We start from the raw sequence: 23,507 nt of genomic DNA, 5'->3' as shown, positions 1-23,507 counted from the left end.
CCCTAATGCTTGAAGCCAACGATCCCATTCGCCAAAGTCTCATTAAATGTAATCTTTCTAGTGGACAGCCACCCCGCAGCCCGTTTTCGAGGTTTTGCTCATCGTCGTGTCGTTCGTGCTCGCATGGGGAGAAGCATGGTTTTTGGACTGCCGTGTGATACCACAGGAGCGTTACGCTAGAAATTATTATGTCGGTAAGTGTATTCGCCTGATAGACTGTTTTATCCCTCATGTTGATACTTATTTGGTTCTAGCATTGACCAATCCAGCGGCGGAGGCTCGAACGCCACTTTTGGCACCGTTCCTGAGTGCGGGCCTGAGTGGACGAACGGAATCAGTGGGGAATTACTACTCTCCGTACGACTCCATCCACAACAGTGACGACGAGGAGGATGCACAGGTGAATTCATTTTATAGAAGTATACAGCAAAGCGTCATATCCGATTATGGTGCAATCAAATCACTGGGGATGTTGCAGGTGTTTCGAAAAAATTAACTCTGTTCCAGAATGGAACTGACCATTTTTGTGATAATGAAATAAATATGAACTAAGAACTACGATTATGTTTACTTTTGAGCTATAAGTGCATGCATGAAAGATTTTACGAGGATTCCCTGAGGTGGCTCAATTCTTATCAAATATTGTTGATCTTCAAAAAGGTGGAATGAATTGCCTTAGTTCCAATTCTAAACATTTTTCTCTAGTGAATAGATACTAAAGATACATATGTACATTTGTAAGATAAATATAATATCAAGAATATTTGTTAAAACAGCTATCAAACTACAATCGATTGGTTAGTTTTTCAATTTAATATATTAAAAAATAACAATAATAGGGAAGTTATGTCACCTCAAAATGTTGTACTGCAACAACCAGATTTTTTTACCAAGGTGAGGTCGATTTATATCGGGATACGCATATATTTCACCCAGGCTCCTCATTGTTTTAAAATGATAGGTCCAAATTTCAGGATCGTTAAAATGTATTGAAAATCAATAGTAGTTTTGTGGTTATTCAATAGTTTCAAGATTGAAAAATCAGTAAAATATTCAAATATGCTGATAACTAACTTTGTGCCAAAATTTACATTACAATATGGAACTAAAATAATAAAAAAATGTTTCATAATTGTAATTGCATTTCCCACAAATTAAATTTGTCAATTCATATGTGGGGCACACTCTGCGGTACCTTCTAACTAGCATGCATGCTTCGAACGTTAACCTGAGATAGAGTTCTAAAGAGACTTTGTCACAGCTAGATAAATCAATTAATGTTTGATCTTTGATCTTCAATTGATCAACTCTACAATCCACTACATGAATTGCAATGTAGTGGCAAATTGTAGTTGCAGAGCATAAAACAGATCGTTGCACAGTCTTGATTTGACAGCCTGTGCAGTGGACGCTAATTTATCGCTAATTTAAAGCACTATGAAAAGCTTTTTGTGGGACCTACTTTTTGGCAACAGGAAAAACGATGCGAAACGTTCAGAATGTGTTTGCCATTTCCTTGGCGGTGAATTTATACTCTTGAAGGTATGTTCCGTTTAATTTTTTTTTTCGAATGCATTTTAATGTAATAGATGATTGAAAAAAAAAGTGAATTCACAATGTATCATCAAAATAGTTCACATAATTGAAAAGTCGGGAAAACTAATAATATTTTATTTATTGTTCAAATTTGAAACACAATTATTAAAAGCTTCAACACTCCGTCATACATAGCGTTCCATAGGGTCGGGCCAAGAATAGAACCCTGTGGGTCGTCCGCCGTGATTGTTGTGCACCTTTCCCAGCGTCTGTTTCGTAGATCAGTGTACGATTTTGAAAGTAGCTCCTCAAAATCTTACAAAGATACTCGGGGATCTCCAATGTGTGCAGCGATTCGGCGATCGCAGCCCAACTGGCACCTCCGTGTATTTCGTAAGCCCGTTTAGGATTACTCGTTCCATCACTTTGCCAACTGTGTCCAGCAGGCATATCGGTCTATATGCTAAAGGATCTCCAGGAGACTTCCATGGTTTCGTCAGCAGCACCAGCTTTTGTCGCTTCCAAATGTCGGGGAAGTTACTTTCATCGATACATTTTTGCAGCACGATCCTGAACATATTCGGGTTTTCTTGGAGAGCTGCTTTCAGAGCTACGTTGGGGATACCGTCCTTTGCTCCGTACGGTGAGGACGACCAGCTTGTCGGTTCGTACCGCGGGAATAGCGCTTCAATTATGGTCTTCATCTTCTCTGGACACCTATCGGGTGGTACAGCTGGGACCCTCAACTTCACCATTGCAGCTCTGTAGACGTTCATCCAAATTTTGTGGCATCGTATTTCTGATCGCACAAAGTCTGAAAAAGTCGTGTCAAGTACGCATATAGCCTTTACTTTGGTAGGTATATAGCCTTTTCGTGCATTCTGTACGTTTGAATCGATTCATATAGAACGATGTATAACAAAAGTTATTCCAACCAAAATGTTGACTTGGTTGGTGGTCTATGTGCGTATACTCCTCACACACTCGTCAGTTCAAACTTCCTGACAGCCCAGGGCCACAGAAGATTACGTCAATAATTGACTCTCGGCCATCCCGACGGTATGTGCTGGTCAAGGCTGTTAAGAATCATGACCGGCTTGCGACATTGACGAAACCAGTCTTTTCACTGTCACTAGGCGAAGCTATATTTCACGTCACGAGAGTAATTGTAATGTTGTTTTGTTTTTAAAATTGCCATTTGATTTTGGAGAATTTCAAGAAGCAAATGTGTTTGATAAGTAAAGTGGATATCCTTTCATGATTCCAGCGATATATATAACAACTATGCCAGAAAATGAACCAAACATTGTCTGCTCTTTGTTTTCGTCTTTCGGTTTTTTTCCCTTGACGATTTCCCATGGGGTATTGTTGCCTTCCTTGATGGTTGCTGCGTTCGCTGGGCCTGTTTCATTGACGTGAGAGTCCTTGTCCGCTCGGTCTTGCATCTCCTGTTGATGCTCTTGGCCTCCTCGGCGTGAAGGGCACGCTTTCCGTCCTTTAGGGTTTTTCCCTCTTTGCGTTGGTTTCCTTCGCTAAAGTGATTGGCATCGCCGTTTGTTGAGTCGGCACTTGCCTTACTTATAAGGCAGACTTGACCGCCGACAACTCCTTCTCAGTCGATTCAACTTTCTGTGCAACGGTCGCCCATTTCTTGACAGTCCAAGGGTTCCTTGGATCTTCAGCACAAAAGTCTTAATGTCTTTGTGCACATTGCTTCTTTTACCGACGAATTCGTGCAATTCGTCCACCAGTTTGTTAGTTGCTACAACTCTCGGTAGCTTTGGTACTTTCGACCACGCACTGACCTATTGCTGCAGCTGAATCTGTTGCTGTTGCTCTCGAAGCTGCCGCTGCTGCTGTTCCTCCTGATCGCGCTGCTGCTGCCCTAGCTGCGATTGTGGTGAACTTACTAAGCCACGCCGCGCTTTCTTCGATTTCAATTAGACCTCTTCCATTCTTCAAGGTCCCCCTTTAGGCCGCTATCATTTCCCGCCATACGTAGTCGCCTTTCATGATCCCATGGTTATCTATACAAGCAGGAAGGTCATGCAAGGGTTGACACGATCTCTTATAAGCATCATGTTCAGAGTCGGATCGGCGTAGATCGGGGTTCGGAGTATTCATCACTTAAGATGGACAGGTTCCGAACATATTCAGAGGTCTGCCAAGGTTTTACCGTGACGGGACCAATTGCACTATTAGCCTACTCGCCGTTCCAATGTCTTATCACACTTCCTTATTCAGCGAGTAGAATAACACGGCTGTCGGCTCGGTGTCGCAATATAGTTCGTAATCCGTGTCCTGTCAGTTATTCTGCGCTGTGACCAGTATACCAAAATCATTATTTTACTGGAACATATCCTGATGTGCCAGTTGGCACTCCAAATGGCTAAGGTACCAGGTGGTTTTTTTTCAGTTCTGTTTTGAGAGTCTCCAACTCAGCGTTTCTCCATACTCATCATATTCCACTAAACTGCTCGAAGATTTATCGTCTCTTCATACGCCTGTATCTCACGTTTTTTTTAATTGGTCATGCATGTTTCTGCTTCTGTAACCATTGGGCTATTGGTATCCGAGAAAAGGAAGATCAGAGAGCCATTCTGATTAAGAAGCAGGTCACCCAGTGTTTGTAAAGGTTGCTGTAGGGTAAATCCCTAAATATACGGAATCTAACTTCACGCTTCTTCACGCTCCGTGCAGGCAGCTTGGTATATGAGGAATAACCTAAAAAAGTCGAAAATTGCATGCGGCATCTAGCCTGGTCCCTCGTCGAAATCAGATCAATTGAATTTCGATTAAAGCGAAGTATGCACTTCATTAGAAAAGTAATCGCCTATCTCGATGCGTGAAAAATTTCTTGCAAGAAATGCTCAAGAAAAGCATTTTCTTTGATCGCAAAACGCAGTTCAAAACCCAAGTAGCACTGGTAACAAATGCAATATTTTAGAAAAATAAAACAAATTACATTGCCGTTGCATTTCAGATAATTTGTAGCATATCTTATTGATGATTTTCAATTTTGGTTACTAAACTATTACATTGTAACTTGCGTTTTGTTTATATTACATAGGTGTTGCATGTTTACTTGCATGTAACTTAACCTAGAGCTGTCAAAATGAATAAGTTACATTGAAATTGAATCTGTGGTTGCAAAGAAACAAATAACACGCTAGGTTACATACAGATTGCTAAGTCACATGTGTGTAACAGCATAAAGTTTGTTCACCATTTGTCATAGGGGAAGGGGTGAAAAAATAAACAGGATGGTAAAATGAACACCAAACTTGTTACACATGAACAACAAATTTCAATAATTTTTATTATGCACGGATGATTTAGAGTATAAATAAGAGTGTTTTTGTTGATACGGAGATAAATTGAAGTCAGAACCGCGTTCAAAAATTAAAACTGATGTAATTTTAGACACGGAGATGTTGAGGTTTTCCAATGAGGTGAATATCGTAATGATATGATGTCGAAGCAGAAACCATTAGAACTGTTTTCGAAGGGATTATAATCATTCATAGATGTTATTTAGAATTGTGATAGAAAAAAATCAAAAAAGTTTGTTTTGCTCGTGTGTTTTACTATCAACATAACATGAATATTTCCATAATATTTTAATGACGATGAAAGTATGTGAAAATTTAGCTGTCTTAGTCTTAATTTGTGTCGCTGCGTTAATTAATATCTCTATTTTTGATGTTGTGAATTATTGTGGCGCGTCGACAGCACAAGTTTCTCGTTAAACAGTCAATCCCGTAAGTGATTGTGTTTTGTTAAGCTTAGTTACTTTTAGACGACAGCAGTCAGTGGCTGTCTTCTTTGTTGAAATTTGTTCTGGGATTCCAACTTCAACAGGATCCACTTATGCACTGTCATAGTTTGTATTATGTGCAGTAAATATGTTAAATTTGTCCTTGAAAAACTTATCGAAGGACCTAAACTTCAATCAACTCGTGGGGGCAAAACCCCCACCCCCCTTTTCATAACACCAAAACAGCTGTTGAATTCAAATTCTACCAAACGTAATTCCACGCTGAAGTAACGCATCGCATCAGCATGTATCTATTATTGAACAATAACATCAGAACAAACGTCTGTAGGTATGCATTATATATGCAGAATCGATGAAGAGAAATCACTCATGTTAGTTGGGCCCTATTGAAGTGACAGCACAAAAATGCGCAATGGGCTACCATTTACAACGCGGTTATTTTTTCCCAATTTTAGACCCACATTCCTCCTAGTAGTCATTTGTCCATACACAAAATTTACAATTTGTATGGACCGTGGTCATTAGGCAGAATCTCTCCCCTCCCCAAATAAATGACTACGTGGTTTATGGATGACCCATAAGCACGCATTTTTTAATTGATTTGTTAACCCTGGAAATACTCAAAGGGATGGAGGTTGTTTCTACTATTTGATAGAGAACATATTTGTATATCCGATTATAATAAAAAAGCATGTTTTTCACATCTTAATCGCTATTTTCCTTATCATGGGCATATTACCCTCAGTCCCTAATATTGGCACATGTTGATCAATTTCTAAATTCAATTCGTTGTTTCACCTCAGGACGCAAGATTGCATTACTTCCCAGCGTCTTGTAGTGAACAATTGTTAACAAACCGGCATCTTGTCACCTTTATTCACAGAAGAGAGGATCGATGAAGAGAAATCGATTATGCGACTTGCGCCCTTATTATAGCACACGTTTGAATTTGCCTTCTTTCGAGCTACTTGAGCCATTTGAGCACGTCACAAACCATGTGCTTTCTTGGACGGAGCATTTTATTTTCATATTTTTGTAAGGTTCCAGTCAATTGGCTTAGGGGATTTTTGCAAATTCATCGTTTTTTCCCATTAAAAGCAAGACGATATCGTTTAGGTGTTCATTTTAATACCCCTTCCCCTATTGACAGCAGTGTAATTTATAGGCAGTTTCAGTATAGTTACACATCAGTCTCAAAATAACAAAAGATTTCTGGGTAACTAATGTGTAACGAGTAACTTGCTGACAGTGGTCAACACTACATGTCAAAAATTTTCATACGTATTGTGAATTTTTATATAAGAACTTTACTATTTTATGACTAGTTATTGTTTTCATAGATATTTTTCCAGTGATTAATTAAAATTGTTGAATTTACGATTTACAGCCTCTCTAACAGCATCTTAATAGTTTTCATCATTTTAGATTGGCTGTCCTCAAACAGTTATTCGGAAGTGTTTCTGCAGCAAGATGAAATTAAATGGCGTTTCATAATAAGCAACCCAGAAAATCCAACTGCGGGACACGAAACAACGTGATTTGGGAATCACAATCTTCACAAACAATTAAATTAAAATCAAAAATATTGCTGATTTGAGTAACAGTGTCAATTTCCATTTTTTGTGTCAATTCTAATGGAATAATATCTCAACAATCCATGTATAATGTGTTATTCAATATAAAATTATTATCTATTTTATGAGCGCGTCAATTTTGAGCAAGTAAAATGATTGATTTCACCACAAATTCAAATCGGCATGTTAAATCTATTATGTACTTGTGAATAATTACGCGTTCGAAAATCATACGTATTACTTTTATTGACATTCAATTCTAAAATGATTGTTCGATTCTAAAACTGTCAGGAAGTAACAACAACTTCAACGCCGTTTCATTTATTTTGTCGCAGGAAAACCCATGCGTAACCAACAAATTACATAGCAGTTGCTTGTAAACTTCTTATGTAACGAACAAACAAGTTACATAAGGCTCGACTTTTTGCGCTTTTTCGGTTACATAGCGGCGAGCCTCGTTGGATAAATGTACAACTTCAAATATGTGTCAATATTGATCATATGGTGTTTAAGGTATTTAGAATGTTTCTTGGGGAATATGATTTTTTCAACTTCCATTTTGTTTTCAGTCAATTTTTCAAAAATCTAAAATGTGGGCCAAAGATGTCAATGCCTGGTTATAAGTAGCTTAAAAAAAATGTTCATTACTCCAAAACTATTGCACCAAGTTGCTTCATTTTTTCACAGCAGACTCTCACTTAAGAATTGTTTCGAGAAGAGAATGATTGAACGTGAAAAAAATTCTGTAGTCTGAGATATTTACATGGGTTATGGAAAAACGTCGGTCCCATAAAATATTCGGAATCAGATGACCAATAATCAACATCGACACAGATTCAGACACAGAAGAGTTTTTTAAGGGCTTGTGAAAAAATGGTGCAAAATCATCGAAAAACATAATAGTTATCGCTGTTTGAATATTTATTTGCAAGCCTGGCATCAACTCGCACAATGAGCGAAAAGAGCAGAATTTAACCACTGCACAAAGATGAAACAGACGCGCGCAAAGTGTAACAACACGAACACAATGAGTTTGCTTAGTAGGGAAGAGGGTGTAAGAGATTACGTAAAGAGTGATGCTGACGGAGTGTGTTGGCAAAGCATGCTCAAAGTGTACACAATTTGGCTCTTTTTATCTTATAACATGGGTATTTTTGGAAAGGGGGCGACGAGTAGGTGACAGAAATCGATGTCCGACGCCATTTTGTAATCCAAGATGGTGACTTCCTGTTTGTGAAAATCGCTTCAGTAGATGATGGAAATCGATGTTCGAAGTTGTTTTGAAATCCAAGATGGCGACTTCCGGTTTGTGAAAATCGCTTCAAACCCATGCAATATGGGTATTTTTGGAATGGGACCGATGGGGAGATGACAGAAATCGGTGTACGCCGTCAGTTAGGAATCCAAGATGGTGGCTTACGGTCTGTGAAAATTACTTGATTACCACGCAATATGGGTATTTTAGAAAGGAATTCATAATTAAGTGATTTTTACAAACAGGAAGTCGCCTTAGAGGATTCCAAAACCACGTCCGATATCGATTTCCGCCGTTTACTTGTCAGCCCGTTCCAAAAATACCCATATTGCATGGGTTTGAAGCGATTTTAATAAACCGGAAGTCGCCATCTTGGATTCCAAAATGGCATCGGACATCGATTTCCTTCATCTACTAGTCGGTCCCGTTCCAAAAATATCCGTATTGCATATGTTTGAGGGTATTTTTGCAAACCGGAAGTCGCCATCTTGGATTCTAAATTGGCTTCAAACATCGATTTCCGTTACCTACTCGACGGTCCCGTTCCAACGATTCTTCCATATTTTCCAATAGAAGTTCGCCCCATTTAGTAGGTACTCAATGAGCCACACAAAGAGTGTGTGTTCACCATTCTCCATAAACACTTTGTGTCGAACGATGCATTGCAGCGAGAGCAGAAACACAAAGAGGCCTCAAAGAGGTGGAAACCAGTGAGAATGTGTAGCTGTCGCACTGCACTCAAATTAATGATCAACACAAATTGCAAACTCTTTGTGTTTTTCTGTTTGCACTGAGGAGATGCCAGCCCTGTTTATTGAAACTCCTCTCATCGTGACAACATGTCTTCTTCACAGACAACCAGAACGTACGTATAACGAAATCACCTGGAGGCTTTGCATGTGCAAAATTTCACTAAATAGATATCGCGAAAACTACGTACCGTAATCTGGGGGCAAATTGATCACTTTTTCACAACTTTTTGTCATGATTTTCTTTGGAATTCAAAAATTGTCAAATATATTTCGGTAAAACCAGTACTTCATTGATCTCTATCAGTTTATGTAAGCGATTTTTTATGAAATCAAATTTGGCATTTCATAAAATTAGTTTTAATATAAAAAATTGAAAATGACACATTGGAGCGAAATTGATCACTATATAATAAAGCATATTTTAGAAAGTAAAATTCCCTTATCTACTAAATTTGGGTCTCCTGAATCTGAAAATGATGTCAAAATTCTTACAACTCGGGTATATCATCATTTTATTGCATAATTAAACTTTGAAAATCTGCATAATACGCCTAAATGTCTGCAATTTTACTTGAAACAAGCACTTTATTCAACAAAAACTATTCTTGTAATGCTAAACGATTGCAAAAATGAGTTCAGCAGTTCACACTGAAGCTAACACAACATTTTCAACACTCAAAGTTTACATGCAGGCCTAGCACCAGCAGATTGTTTAGTGCCGATATTTCCAACAGTATTGATAACACCTTCAAAAACTATGAATATTTCTATGAAAAACTGACCTTAATAATAATGCAATAGTTTAAAACCATCATTAGACATCTATAAACTAGAAAACATGGAATGTCTGTGATGGAAACGAAGTATTAAGCATCCTTGAAAGGAAATGCTATTTGGTACCGACTTGATCAAATTCACCCCAGTGATCAATTTGCCCCCGGATTACGGTACTAAACTGGAGGCGATCTCGGTCAACCAGTCAGTGATTTTTGATAGCGATCGATATAGATTCGTTTTGAACCGTTAGCGATCGACATCGTTGGTCAAAGATCTATAAAGAATTATGAAGACTGGTTGGTCGGGATATACGTGTATATATTATGTAACGGATAATAACATACAATGTGATATCATGATCTAACTAAATTATGATTTTCATGACGTGTAAATTTTGATTTGAGAATCAGTTTTTTATCCGTGAAATCATTGCTCTCTAGATAAATCCTAATCTCTGGGATAATTATTGTAGCAAGATATCAATTCAGTTATCAATTTTAATTCAGCATAACCAGATTGGCAGATTACGTTTCCAACTGCTTCCGCTTGGTTTCCACTTTTCTTTTCGTTTCTTGTCGTATGCATACGGATATAGTGTGAATTAAGTTCATCTCAAGTACTCTTGCATTATTTATTCTCTGGTGACGGCGACCTTCGATCGGTTTGAAATTTGGCTTTCAAATGATCTCCCATTATTCGGATTCGATATTGCCTGTCTGGTACCTTAACAATTTCTGCATAGTACTCGATTTGATCTAGTGCGATCAACACCTAGCTTGACGATGTTCTTCGACGCCAAATCTGATTTTGTAGATATAGTTAATAAAAATTGAAAAACTTGAAAAAATCTAACATGACGGTTTCATTTCAGGACGAGGAGTTCAAAAAGATGGGCGTCGAATGTGTTCGCAAGGCTTACGAACTGCTCGAGTCAACGGACTGGAAGCTGGAGAAGATGACTTCCAAGGGGGATACCATCCAAAGCTGTACAAAGGATAAAGTAGGAAAAATTTACAAATTAACGGTAAGTGTTGCTGTTATGTGAATGTACATTTCTTCACCCTTATTGTCGATTCTGATTCTAGGCGAAAATTCACTACCCCGCCAAAAAGTTGCTGCAAGAGCTGTATTACAAAATTGAGGATGTTCCGAATTGGAACCCTACTTTGCTGGAGTCGAAAATCATCCGAGTGAGTTGTCGTGTCACTTCAGTAAAGTCGTGTCGTTCTAATGTATAATCATCACATGTTTTTTTTTTAGAAAATCGACAGCCACACTGACATATCCTACCAGGCAACGATCGGTGGAGGAGGTGGAGTGGTGAAGTGTCGTGATTTCGTGAATCTTCGGTGCTGGCAATTGTGTCGCGATGGACGTGTGATAGAAGGCGTCGATTTGCATCCAACAAATTCCCTAGCACCTCTGTTAACTCCCGTTACCGAAGAAAGGGGCGAGAATTATGAGGACGACGATGATGACGTCATGGATGATGCTGACAGTGATGAAGAGTGTATACTGGAAAAGCAATCGCCGAAGATGTCTAAATCCTGTAGCGAATTTAAGCTGGAAAGTAGTAATAATAGCGATAATAATGAACAGGCTACGAAGAGAGCGTTTTCTTCGTTGAGCAAAAGTCTAGGGGCGCAGGACTTCCAGCATGGTGGAGCTGGTGGTGCCAATTCTGATCCGGAGGATGTATTCTCAGATGCACTTACCGAGCATCAGGATCGAGCGAGTGAATCTGTTTTGAAGGTGAATCCTGGGAGGAGTCGAAGAAAACGTCCAGACGATGAGGTGCAAAAAGGAGGCAACGTGTATGTGAGTGCTGCTATCAGTATAGATTACCCTGGTGCTCCTGTTTCTAATAAGTATATTAGGTAAATTAAAATACATCACGCTATACATTACATAATGAGTTGAATATCATTCCGTTATAATTTAATTTCAGAGGTGAAAACAAAGTGTCATGCTGGGCGATGCGAGAAATTGATAATCAAAAAGAGTATTGTATATTCGAGTGGCTGCTCTGTTTGGATTTGAAAGGCTATATTCCACGCTATGTGCTAGATACTGTGAGTATTTCTGCTTGTAATAGAATAATTTCAACATTTTTATGCTAACTATCAGAGAACGTGACAGTCTTCTTTCTTTGCGATTTGGAAGGAAACATTGATTCCTAATGGAATTCAAGATCTCTTGCCTAAATCCTCCAAATTTGGAACAACTGACTACGATAGTAGACACTCTTTGTTCCCTCACTTGAATCAAAGAGCCTGGAATAGAGGCTACTATGATTTGATGTTCGGAAAATTTGTCTAAGGGATCAAACTGATTGCTCATTTCGATGCAATTATCAACATTAACTATTTTACCCTTGAAAGAAAGCGCGCATTCCGAAGAAACTTCCTTTCTTCCATTTTTGTCCGTTTTGTGACAGTTTTATATCCCGCTTTTTTGGGAGGAAGTTGTGAATTCAGAGATTCATCCTGCCTTTTGTTCGGGATTGCAACTGTATTTAGTGAATAAACGAAAGAGGTTTTTTCCCAAGATGGTGTCCAAAAAGGATTTTCGCTAACGGGTCCTACAAAAAATCGAAGGCACGGGTCCAAACAAGGATCGTGAAGGGTAGTAGAACAAAAGCACTGAAAAGTACAGTTTTATAACACTGAAAAGAACTAGTTTTTAAGCACTGAGAAGTTTTGTTTTATTGTTTTAGATAGTTTTAAAAACCTTCCAAGAGCAGAGAGAATTTGTGTACGCACAGCACGAAGGTTTGATGCGCACTGGCTCTTCATAAATTATTTTCGAACTTACTGGTTGAATGTAATTGGTTTTCTTGAAAATGGATTTACGAAAAATTGGGTATTGGAAAATTTTACATCAACATTTGATAAAGAAGTGCATCTAACAGCTTAATTTAACCCTCTAATACCCAACCACGCCTAAAGACGGGGTACACTTTGGCATTTTGTGTAATTTGACGTATCTCGGAAATCAAAACAATTTTATTTTTGGCTAAAACTTTGGCTCATAACACGCATATAGGGAATGTTATTTTTTGGCTTTCGAAACTTTTCAGTTTTTTTTTATGTTTGAAAAATTGTATTTTTTTATAACCTACAAAAGCCTGAGGTTCATTTAACGTGTAATGCAAAAAATCGTACCTATTATATTTTTCTACAATCAACCTATCACAGAAGGTGGTATTAAAATAATTTGAAATGTGTTTTCGCGTTAGTAACACGGAAAATAAAATATGTTCCAGAAAAAAATTAAAAATCAATAATTTCAAAAGTGCTGTAAAATCTTAAGTTTTATTGTTGCTAAAATTCAGTAACCAGAAGAGGCTTCACGAAAAAATGAAAAAGGATAGGAATGTTCAAAAATAAAAATTATAAAAATCAAAAACCAAAATTCATAAATTTACGAAGAAAAATAAATCATTGCCCAAAACGTGTTTAGAACGATTTTAGATAACAAAAAATGATATTTAGATCGAAAATAAAAATTTGGATATTAGAGAATTAAATGGCATTCACAAGTACAATTTTCTCTTCAATCAACAGGCCTACACAACTCTAATGCAAGACTACATGACGCACCTCCGCAACTACGTGTCGGAGCTTCGGATACAAGGAAAAGTGCCTGCAGCAGCCGACCTACAATCCGCCCCCAATTCCACCAAAATGTCCGCCGGCGGCGCAAAAGCTTCCTAGTTTACTCCCAATTAGTCAACAACTCCTTATTAGTTTAGTTTATTCTACAAGTCAATAATATTGCAATTCACCCTTGCCCATATTTTATTCCGGTTGATTTCTTTTTATGTTCCGCAAATCATTTGCAATGCATAATGATGTTACTTTACGAAAATAAAACGAAAAAAAAAAAATCATTTCTGTTCGGGCCTATGAAGACTAAAATATTATCATTATTTTCATCTATTTTCGTACTGACCGCTCTATTATAGGAAACGAAAGAACTGCTATTTGCTAAGTGAACTTATTCCAATAGGTAAATCGAAGTTTTCATTTGCATTACGAATGAAAAATATACCTTCAAAGTCATAGTTTATTGTTGAAATATTTTTCTGTAGTCGAAGCTCTCAACCACATACAGTAACCGATCAAAAAAAAAACACACGTTCGCAATTAGAATCGTTTTCCCGTGGCGTATTTTGTACTTTGTGATATAAATACATTTATTCTATACACAGAGAGTGAGAAGACGTTGGCAAATGCACGTGACTTATCAATTGACTCCGAAAGATCCCTACTGGCAATTGAATATTGTCTTTTTCATTGTTAAATCGATCAAAATACGAATATAGGCAGAATACATATATGCAACAAACCTCTTTCTTTGAGTATTTATTTTCCTTTTTTCTGAAAAAAAACTAATCGTGTAAACGTCTCAAAATTTTCAACAAATACTTGCAACACATTTTTAACACGTCCTAAATATAAACATGGGCGTAGCCAGGATTTCCGTCAGAGGAGGGCAAGCAATCATAAAAGTACGTTTATGAATTTTGCCCAAATTGATCATTACACTGCGGAACACGTTTTTGTCTCTAGCACCAAAATACCGCTATTCACTTAATTAAGGGTTGCTGAATCCATTGCCGTTTTCAGAAATATCATAGCACGTCCAGTTTTTGAGATATTGACTGTTGAAAATGCAAAAATGACTATTTCAGCCAACTTGCATGCAAGTTTCCCAGCTTGTAAGGTAATATATTGGCTTAATTTGCCACTGAATTCAAACTTTATGTGTATAACAATACTTATCATCAAAGTTTGTATTATATTCGATACGGAAAAGTTATTTTTTGATGGTTTAGAGAATTGTTGTATTTTGCCATATATAAGAAACGAAGAATTTTGTATGGAGACTGCAAGCATGTTGAAAAAATTGGTTTAATCAAAATTTAATCGCGCAATTTCAATCAAATTATGTCTGAAATGAAAGTTCAAGTTCTATTTTGCATGTTTGGTGGATTAGATTACAAAAAAAGTATGATAAATTGTACTTTAAATTTCATGTAAACATTAATAAAAGCAGTGTTTTGTACAACTTTGGCGAACTGTAGCTAAAAATTGTGACGTGCTGGAACATTTCTGAGAACGGCATCAGATTCACCAGCCCCAAATCTACTACAGACACATAATTTGGTTCTTGAGACACGCAAACATGTCATTTTTGTTACGCTGTGTTATTTACAATAACCTGTAGATGTCATAATCCTGTCATTTTCACATGTTCCAGAAATACGGGGCCCAGATAACGGTAAACGCGCAGCTATTCAGCAAGACCAAGCTGAGGGTCGTGGGTTCCAATCCCACTGGTCGAGGATCTTTTCAGTTAGGAAATTTTCTCGACTTCCCAGGGCATAAAGTATCATCGTACCTGCCACACGATATACGCATGCAAAAATGGTCATTGGCATAGCGGCATAGTTCAATGTTTTATACATATATTCTCCTAAGAAGACAAGCTAGTGGGAAAACGCTTGGAGTTATTTTTTGCGCAATCTCTGTCTAAGACAGGAGATGTTTTCAGTGAAATTCCTGGTTCGGTGCATTTTAGGTATTATTTCCAGAAACGAAGAAATTCAAAGGAAATTCTTGGAAGAGTTCTAATAGAAAGATTTTTAGAAGAAACGAAAGATAAACGTCTTGAAGTGTTTCTTTTGAGTGTCACATCAGGTTATTGGCAGATTCCTCGCAAGATCCACAGCGGAATGTTGTTAAAACTTATGATGTTTGGTAAGGTCTTTGACACAAAAACTCAAACAAAATTATTAACCTGTATAGCAAATCAGATATTTTCAATTTTTTTGCATCGCACGGGGGGAGGCTGGTAACGGCCCTCCCATGACCTCCTTTGGCTACGCCCATAACTAAAAATGCAACGAAAAACTAGGGGAAAAGCACCAATTTTTGACCCACAAGAATAGGTCGATATTCAAAACTGAAAACGCAACAGATGGCTCTTTTTCAGTGGTAGTAAAATCGAAACCCTGAAGCAAAGAAAGCATTACGGAAGATGAACTAAACACAAAAAGTTATGTATTCACTTTACGCTTGATTTCTAATCACTTCTTTTTTGATACAGTTTCTTAATTGCAAGTAATTTACGTTTTTCATTATTTTCCATACGTTTTGACAGTTCTCCGACTACCATTCTTCCATGTGCTTGTGTTGAAAGTGTGAGAAATTTGAGAATCCAGCGTAGCGTGATCAGTGGGAGGAATACAAACAACAGTGTCGTCACTCGGCGGCCAGTGAAAGAAGCTGAATGTTCGAAAGGTTGTTGCCTGTACTTTTTGCCGCTGGCGCCAACTGTTAGCGTTTAAAAACGAAATAAACAGTCGTTACCCTATTATGTTCCAAATTTCCGATTTTTATAAAAAAAAATGGCCAAAATCGTATGAATGTGTCGAAAGTTGGTGCTCTTCCCCTATCATGAGCGTAGCTTGTGAAGCTTAGAAATCTATTATTTGCCACAATATATGATCTAATGCTTTAATGTATGTATTGTAATGTATTATTGTATGGAGAATCCATAGAGTCGACTAAGAATAAAGCTCTGTCAAAGAACTTACCAGAAATTGTCCAAAGCTTTATCAAAAGCTTGCATATAATGTAGAAAGAAACGTGACGAAAATTTATTATGAAACTGAAAATGGTTCTACTAAGGACCTTTTCTACAGGATTCACTACAGGGATATCTTTACATATTCCCCGAGATTACATCCAAAAACTACTACAGGGATTATTCAAGAAATTGTTGGAACTTTGAACTTATCTAGAGAGTTCTCAGCAATACCTCCTCGTAGAACCCCTCAAAAATCGTTGCCGAAGTTTAATATTAATTCTAGCAAAAACATTAGTGGAATGCTATTTTTATCACCAAGGCCTCCAGTCTACAGGGCTGTTTGTCTCCAGTATATCAAATATCCCACATTTCCCCATCTCTTCTCGACATTCCGTCAAGCTGCGATACGAAAATTGATTGTTTGCGGATGCCCCCAAGGGGGAGTCTCAACACAACTTTTGTGGAATCTCGTAGCAGAAATGCTTGTGAGGCAACTCAATAATCGACGACTATCTTGCTTTGCTAGTGACTATATGGATACTGGAGTCGTCTAAGAGTTGCACCAACTTGTGGTTCTCTATAAACAACACCAAAGAATGCAAGAACAGACTCGCGCTTGCTCTTTCGTTATTTAGACTTAGTTTCATTGAAGAGAATATCTTTTCTGGAGTAATTGAGGACTACCTACAGTGAGGTCTCCTATTAGACACTGCCACCCATTTTCCTCCCACTGTGATTTCAACTGTTCTTATAGAAGACCTGACTGTATATTGTGTTGTTCGGACTTTCCTGGAAACGACATCTCTTCAGTTTGAGGCTAAGGCTTCAGGCTAAGAAGAAATGGTTTATTTCATTTCAACTTAGGGCTAGCTTAACTCTAGAATTCCACAAACAAATACTATGGTAAACTTTCTGAGAAAGGAGATGTCTATCTTCGATCGGATCAATCAACGTGAGGCTTATTTACTGTGACATCTGCATAGCACTGTACAATGTACTCAGCAGTGTGCAATGATTTATCGACCAGCACTTGAAGAGTGCATGGTTAGCATATGGTGCAATCTTAATTCGAGAATGAGTGAATGCTCAATGAGTAATCCACTTGTCTGTTCAAAAGGCTTTGCATATAATATTCGATCGTATAATTTTCAAAAGTAAAATAAAATTCTTCTAGATAATTACTCCAAACGATTAAAAACTATAAATAAATCATAGCAAGAACTGCTCTAATTGAGTTCGGAAGGTTTTGGCCTTATTACCCATACGACCTAATGTTCTTCAATCAAATGTCATTCACTCCTAGCTCAACTCCTAGCGCTCAAGAAGGACTTTCAACTCCTTGAGCAGTATCCACAACTCGGGCCCGTCGAGGGCTACCAATCTTACCGACTTCCTTCAATAAATGCGTCTATGGCCTTCCCTGTTGAAGTTGTCATTCGACGTCACAAAGACTCTAGATATATGAACGAAACAAACACACCTGATGACACCCAAATGGCGATGCCTGCTCCCAAATATACCGCGTGTTCGTTGATGGGCAACATTTCTCAAACCAAATATCGGCCGTACGAGGTCCTAATATCGACTCGGATCATTATGTTGTTGTATCTGTAATTCGGGCGTGGGTATTCAGCGTCACAAGTTTCAGAAATCACAGAACGATGCGCTTCAATATCAAAAGCTTGTAGATGGATGTTGTTAGCTGCACAATACGACCAGCAGCAAAACGAGCAGTTGGAAAGAATCAATGTTTCAGGAGATATCAACAGCCTATGGGACCCTATCCATGAAATTGTGACCACAAAGGCGCGGGATGTGATTGGCACTGGACAACAACGAAGATAAAACGACTGGTTCGATGAATAGTGCCAAAGAGTGACAGATGGGAAAAATGTCGCCAGAATCCGTATGCTTGTGGCCGGTACCCGACGGAACAGAGAGTGGTACAGGGCAGCGAGAGCTGAAGCTCAAAATTGCATAAACCTGAATGATATGCGAAGAATTTATGCAACGGTCAATGACGTGCGGCACAATACCGTACAAGTGCCCATCTTGTGCAAAGATCGAGAGGGAATTTGCTGACCTGTAAAATGGCGGTGGCTGTCAGGCGGAAGGATCGCTATCAGCAGTTCCTCAACGGTGAAAATGAAAATGTAGAAAAAAAAAACAGGGTGAATATTGATGAAGACGGTCAAATTGCGGACCCACTGACCATTAGAGAGGTTAAAAAAGCTATCAGTGAGCTGAAGAAAAGTAAAATTGCTGGGAAGGATCTCGGTCGAGCTCCTCAAGTACGGGTGTGATTAGCTTGCTGAAATCGGCATATAACATTACGAATGATCCAAGATACATTCCGGAAGTGTAACTTGCAGACTCATAATCTGTTAAATGATTTCAAGGCTACGTACGATTCAGTGCAAAGAAATCAGATATGACAGATGATGCCTGAACATGGTTTTCCGGCGAAACTAATTAAGCTGATACGTGCTACGCTGGATAGTTCGGAATCAAGTTTTCAGATTGCAGACGAGGTGTCAACCTCGTTTGTGACGTTAGACATATTGAAGCAGGGAGACGCACATTCGAATTTACTGTTCAACATTGCACTCGAGAGTGCTATTAGGAGATCTGGTGTATAGAGAAACGTCACTATCATCACGCGGTCGCACATGCTCCTAGGCTTTGTGGACAATATTGACCATATTGAAATCGATCGCATGACATTAGAGGAGGCCTTCGAGGATGGGCCTGACCATCAATTCTACCAAAATGAAGTACATAAAGAGGAGACAGAAGTTAGCCTAGTGTTGGTGCTGAGGTAGTGTTTGATGAAGATTTGTTTGGAGTTGTTGAAGAGTTTATTTATCTTGGAGCACTTGTAACATGTAACAAGAATGTTTACCGTGCAGTGAACTGACGTATTACGGCCGCAAATAGGGCCTTTTACGGACTACGTAGCTTGCTTAGGTATTCCCGCATAATGCAAACGGAAGCAAAATTCGTCTTGCATTAGACTTTGGTTTTCCGGGAGGCTCTCTATGGGCACAAAGCTTGGACGTTGAAAAAGGTAGACCGAAAAAACTATCGGTGTTTTCGAACGTTTGGGGCAACTGGAGAAATTGTAGCCAACGAAGTACAAAGTAGGTACTTCCAATATTTTTATCAGAATCCTTCAAGGATGGTCATCAGAATCTTTTCAGTATTCTCATCAGAATCCTCAGAGATTTTTTGTCAAAATCCTTACAGGGTTAACATTAAAACCATCCATTATTGGATTTAATGTTTCTCAAGATAAAAATTGTAATTGAACCAGCTATAGGGCTGAAAATTTAATTTACTTTATAAAGATAATAATTATAATAATAATAATAATAATAATAATAATAATAATAATAATAATAACATCGATAAGGTGGCGTCAAACACGTGGCTGGTGCGGGGTGACCTCTTCTCAGAAACAGAAGGTTTCATGGTAGCCATCCAGGACCGGGTAATTGCGACGAAGAACTATCGGCACTACATATTGCACGAAGACGTGGAGGACCGCTGTAGGAAGTGCAATTCAGTAGGGGAGACTATCGAGCATGTCGTTGCCGGCTGTTCAGTACTAGCTGGATCAGCCTACCTCGATCGTCACAACGAAGTTGCCAAGATTGTGCATCAACAGCTTGCCCTTAAGCACAACTTGGTGGATCGATTTGTGCCCTACTACAAGTACCTGCCTGACCCGGTTCTGGAAAATAGTTGCATAAAGCTGTACTGGGATCGCGAGATCATAACGGACGTCCTCATCCGTGCCAACCGCCCCGACATTGTAGTCTACGACAAAAGGATGAAACGAGTTACACTCATCGACATCGCTGTACCGCTGGACCACAATGTCCAATCAACGTTCTCTAACAAGATAGCGAGAGCCGTGTAGTTCCGGCGAATAGAATAGAACTACGGACGACCTGTTCCGGTGGTAAGAGTCCACCAAACGGGGTAACCCCAATTCAAGGCGTGATGCGAAAAACCGTGCTGAGGAATGAATGGTCGAAGGGGTGAAAAAGATGTTCGGCCGTTAACGGAGCCTGTGGGGCACCTGGGCACCCCTCACAGTATTTTGTCCCTTACCGCGTTAATGCAGGGCTCTGGCGTGGTGGACCTCTTTTCCCGTGCTACTCGTGGGATCCAATCATGAATACAAACTTAAACCAAAATCAAAATAATAGTAGTAGTGCAGGTAGTAGCAGTAGTAGGGAAGCGAACCCCTTCGCAAGAAGTGGGTTAGCTAGGTCTCCGTTGAGGAGAGCGGAAGCAGGAGGAGGCAGCAGTGCACGTAGTGCCAGTGCTGGAAACCATATTTCATCCCCGGCTAACGCATCGGGTGAGGTTATGGATGGAGCGTGGTTGATGAGGGCCATCAATAAAAGTAGAGATGGGCTCTCTGCGATGGAAGTGGCTGCACAGCAGCTCGACTCCATAATTGACTTTGCGTCCTCGAAGTCTAACATCAGCAAGGACCTCAAGCAGGCCCTGTTCAGACTTCGTAAGTCGATGTTCGCGGCCAAGCAGAACCATGCTGAACCCATGGCGACTGTGGCTGCGGCAGAACCCGTGAAATTGAAGGTGCCGAAGTCTACCCAGACGGAGCCCTTCGTCTTCGCGGGTAGCCCCAAAAGTGCGGAAGCGAATGCTTACAACAAGCAATCGCAGAAGCGCGCGAGGCAGCCGTCAGGGGAGGAGCTACCCGGCGGCGCTCGCAAGACCAGGCGGATATTAACCCCGAAAACCGGCAGAAGTGCCGGAAAATCGGACCCCAGCCAGGCGTCCCGGAAAGCCGAGAAGGGTGGGCCCGAAAAGGCTGGCCCCTCACGGAGTGATGGGAACAGGGGGTTGCGACCTTTGAGAGGTCCTCAATTACCACAGGTTAGGGCGGATCAGGGGGGGACGCCCCCTGGACAACCGTAGTGAGAAAGAAGAAGAAGGAGAAGCAGGAAGTTCAGGAGCGCAGGGATACCAGGCCTAAGAAAAGTAGGAGGGTAGGTGCCAAGCGCGAAAAGGGTGATGCGATCATCATCAAGACGGAAGAGTCCAAGTACTCGGAAGTCCTGAAGGCGATGCGCAGTGACGCGAAGCTCGCAGATCTTGGAGCCGACGTACGCAGTGTCAGACGCACTCGTACAGGTGAAATGATTCTCGAGCTTAAGCGCGACAAGGAGCGCAAGGGCGCCGCCTACAAAAGTTTGGCGGAAGAGGTCCTTGGCGAGGGTGTCGAAGTGAGGGCTCTGACGCAGTCAGTGACTCTGAAGGTGATGAACCTTGACGAGATCACCAACGCAGAAGAGCTCGTCACAGCACTGCGGCAACAGTGCGAGATTCAGGTGCCCACCGCTGCCGTTCAGCTACGGAAAGGTCCGGCAGGTACTCAGGTGGCCTTAGTACACCTACCTGTGGCGGACGCAAATAAGTCCGCTAAGGTAGGCAAGATCAAGGTTGGTTGGTCAGTATGCTCACTGAACATACATGAGCAACCGGTGATCTGCTTTAGGTGTAGGGAACCAGGACACAAGTCCTGGGGCTGTAAAGGCCCTGATAGGACCAAGTTGTGTAGGCGTTGTGGTGAGGAAGGTCATAAGGCACTAGGCTGCAAGAACCCTCCCAAGTGCTTGATTTGTTCCGGCAAGTCCGTGAACAACAATCATCCAACGGGAGGCTCAAGGTGCCCGACCTTCAAACGAGCCATTAACGAAAAGTCACAGTGCAGGTAACGCAGCTGAACCTGAACCACTGTGACGCAGCTCAGCAACTGCTGTACCAGGCAGTTGCTGAGTGGGGGACGGACATCGCCATCATATCGGACCCATACCGAGTACCCGCCGGCAACGGCAACTGGGTCGTGGATGGATCCGGAAAAATGGCGGCGATATGGACGACGGGTAAATACCCCGTCCAGGAGTTGGTGTCTACTACCTACGAGGGCTTCGTGATCGCCAAGGTAAACGGGGTCCTCTTTTGTAGCTGCTATGCGCCTCCGAGTTGGTCGACCGAGCGGTTCACGCAGATGCTGGACTGCATGACGACCGTGTTGACAGGGCGAAGGCCAGTAGTAATAGCGGGTGACTTCAATGCCTGGGCCGTGGAATGGGGAAGCCGCATCACGAACCAGCGAGGTCAAATCCTGCTAGAGGCACTGGCCGTGCTAGATGTCGATCTGGCTAATGTTGGTACCAAAAGTACCTTCAGCCGAAACGGAGCGGAGTCGATTATCGACGTTACTTTTTGTAGTCCTGGCCTAACGAGTAGTTCGAACTGGAGGGTAGACAATGCCTACACTCACAGCGACCACCTGGCGGTTCGCTAAAGTATCGACTACAACAACAGCAGGCAGCGCGTAGAGGAAGCGGCTAGGTCACGGCCAAGCCCTCGTAGGTGGAAGACATCGTACTTCAATGACGAAGTACTTAGGGAGGCGCTCCGTCGTGAGCGTAACCTACTCGGCCTAAGCGGGGACGAACTGGTAGCGGTGCTTTCGCGTGCGTGCGATGCGACCATGCCTAGGAAAGTCCACCCTAGAAATGGGAGACCACCGACGTACTGGTGGACTCAAGCAATTGCGAACCTGCGCCGTGCCTGCCTACGGGCCAGGAGGCGGATGCAGCGAGCACGTACCGAGCAGGAGCGTGAAGAACGACGGGCGGTGTTCACCGCTGCCAAAGTCGCGCTGAAGTCCGAGATAAGGGCAAGCAAAAAGGCCTGCTTTGAGAGACTCTGTCAGAGTGCCAACGTGAACCCGTGGGGTGATGCCTACAGGATCGTTATGGCGAAGACAAGAGGTGCAATTGCTCCTACGGAGCAATCTCCACAGATGCTGGAGGGGATCATCGAGGGGCTCTTTCCGCGCCACAACCCTAGCCCATGGCCTCCTTTTGTAGGACAGCCGGGGATTGGGGCTGGCGATGAGGATAGAGTAACCGATGAGGAACTTGTAGGGATTGCAAAATCCCTAAGCATGGGGAAGGCACCAGGTCCGGACGGAGTTCCAAACCTGGCCCTCAAAGTCGCAATCTTGGAGGCTCCCGGTATGTTCAGATCTGCTATGCAGATATGCCTGGACGAGGGAGTATTTCCAGATGCGTGGAAGAGACAGAGCCTGGTACTATTGCCAAAGGCGGGGAAACCACCTGGTGACCCGTCGGCGTATAGACCAATATGCTTGATTGACACGGCGGGGAAGGTGCTCGAGAAGATCATCC

The 23,507-nt window shown here is 40.9% G+C and overlaps 1 protein-coding gene across 3 annotated transcripts in view; it reads left to right on the top strand.

Annotated features, from left to right (window-relative positions):
• LOC5572528 (steroidogenic acute regulatory protein-like) overlaps positions 1-13,907 on the top strand; it is a 40,167-nt gene extending 26,260 nt beyond the window's left edge. For 2 of the 3 annotated variants that reach the window (XM_021843015.1, XM_021843013.1), the window contains exons 6-12: positions 62-194; positions 255-400; positions 10,544-10,696; positions 10,758-10,862; positions 10,933-11,549; positions 11,621-11,744; positions 13,239-13,907. In XM_021843015.1, coding sequence (XP_021698707.1) covers positions 62-194; positions 255-400; positions 10,544-10,696; positions 10,758-10,862; positions 10,933-11,549; positions 11,621-11,744; positions 13,239-13,388 — 1,428 coding nt within the window. In that variant the 3' untranslated portion in view covers positions 13,389-13,907. The remainder of the gene's footprint in view (positions 1-61; positions 195-254; positions 401-10,543; positions 10,697-10,757; positions 10,863-10,932; positions 11,550-11,620; positions 11,745-13,238) is intronic. The other variant, XM_021843016.1, reaches the window with a different exon arrangement.
• The last annotated feature ends 9,600 nt before the right edge of the window (positions 13,908-23,507 follow it).

Source organism: Aedes aegypti, chromosome 2 (genome assembly GCF_002204515.2).
Source record: "Aedes aegypti strain LVP_AGWG chromosome 2, AaegL5.0 Primary Assembly, whole genome shotgun sequence".
Classification (NCBI taxonomy): domain Eukaryota; kingdom Metazoa; phylum Arthropoda; class Insecta; order Diptera; family Culicidae; genus Aedes; species Aedes aegypti.
This window is presented reverse-complemented; position numbering and strand designations above follow the sequence as displayed.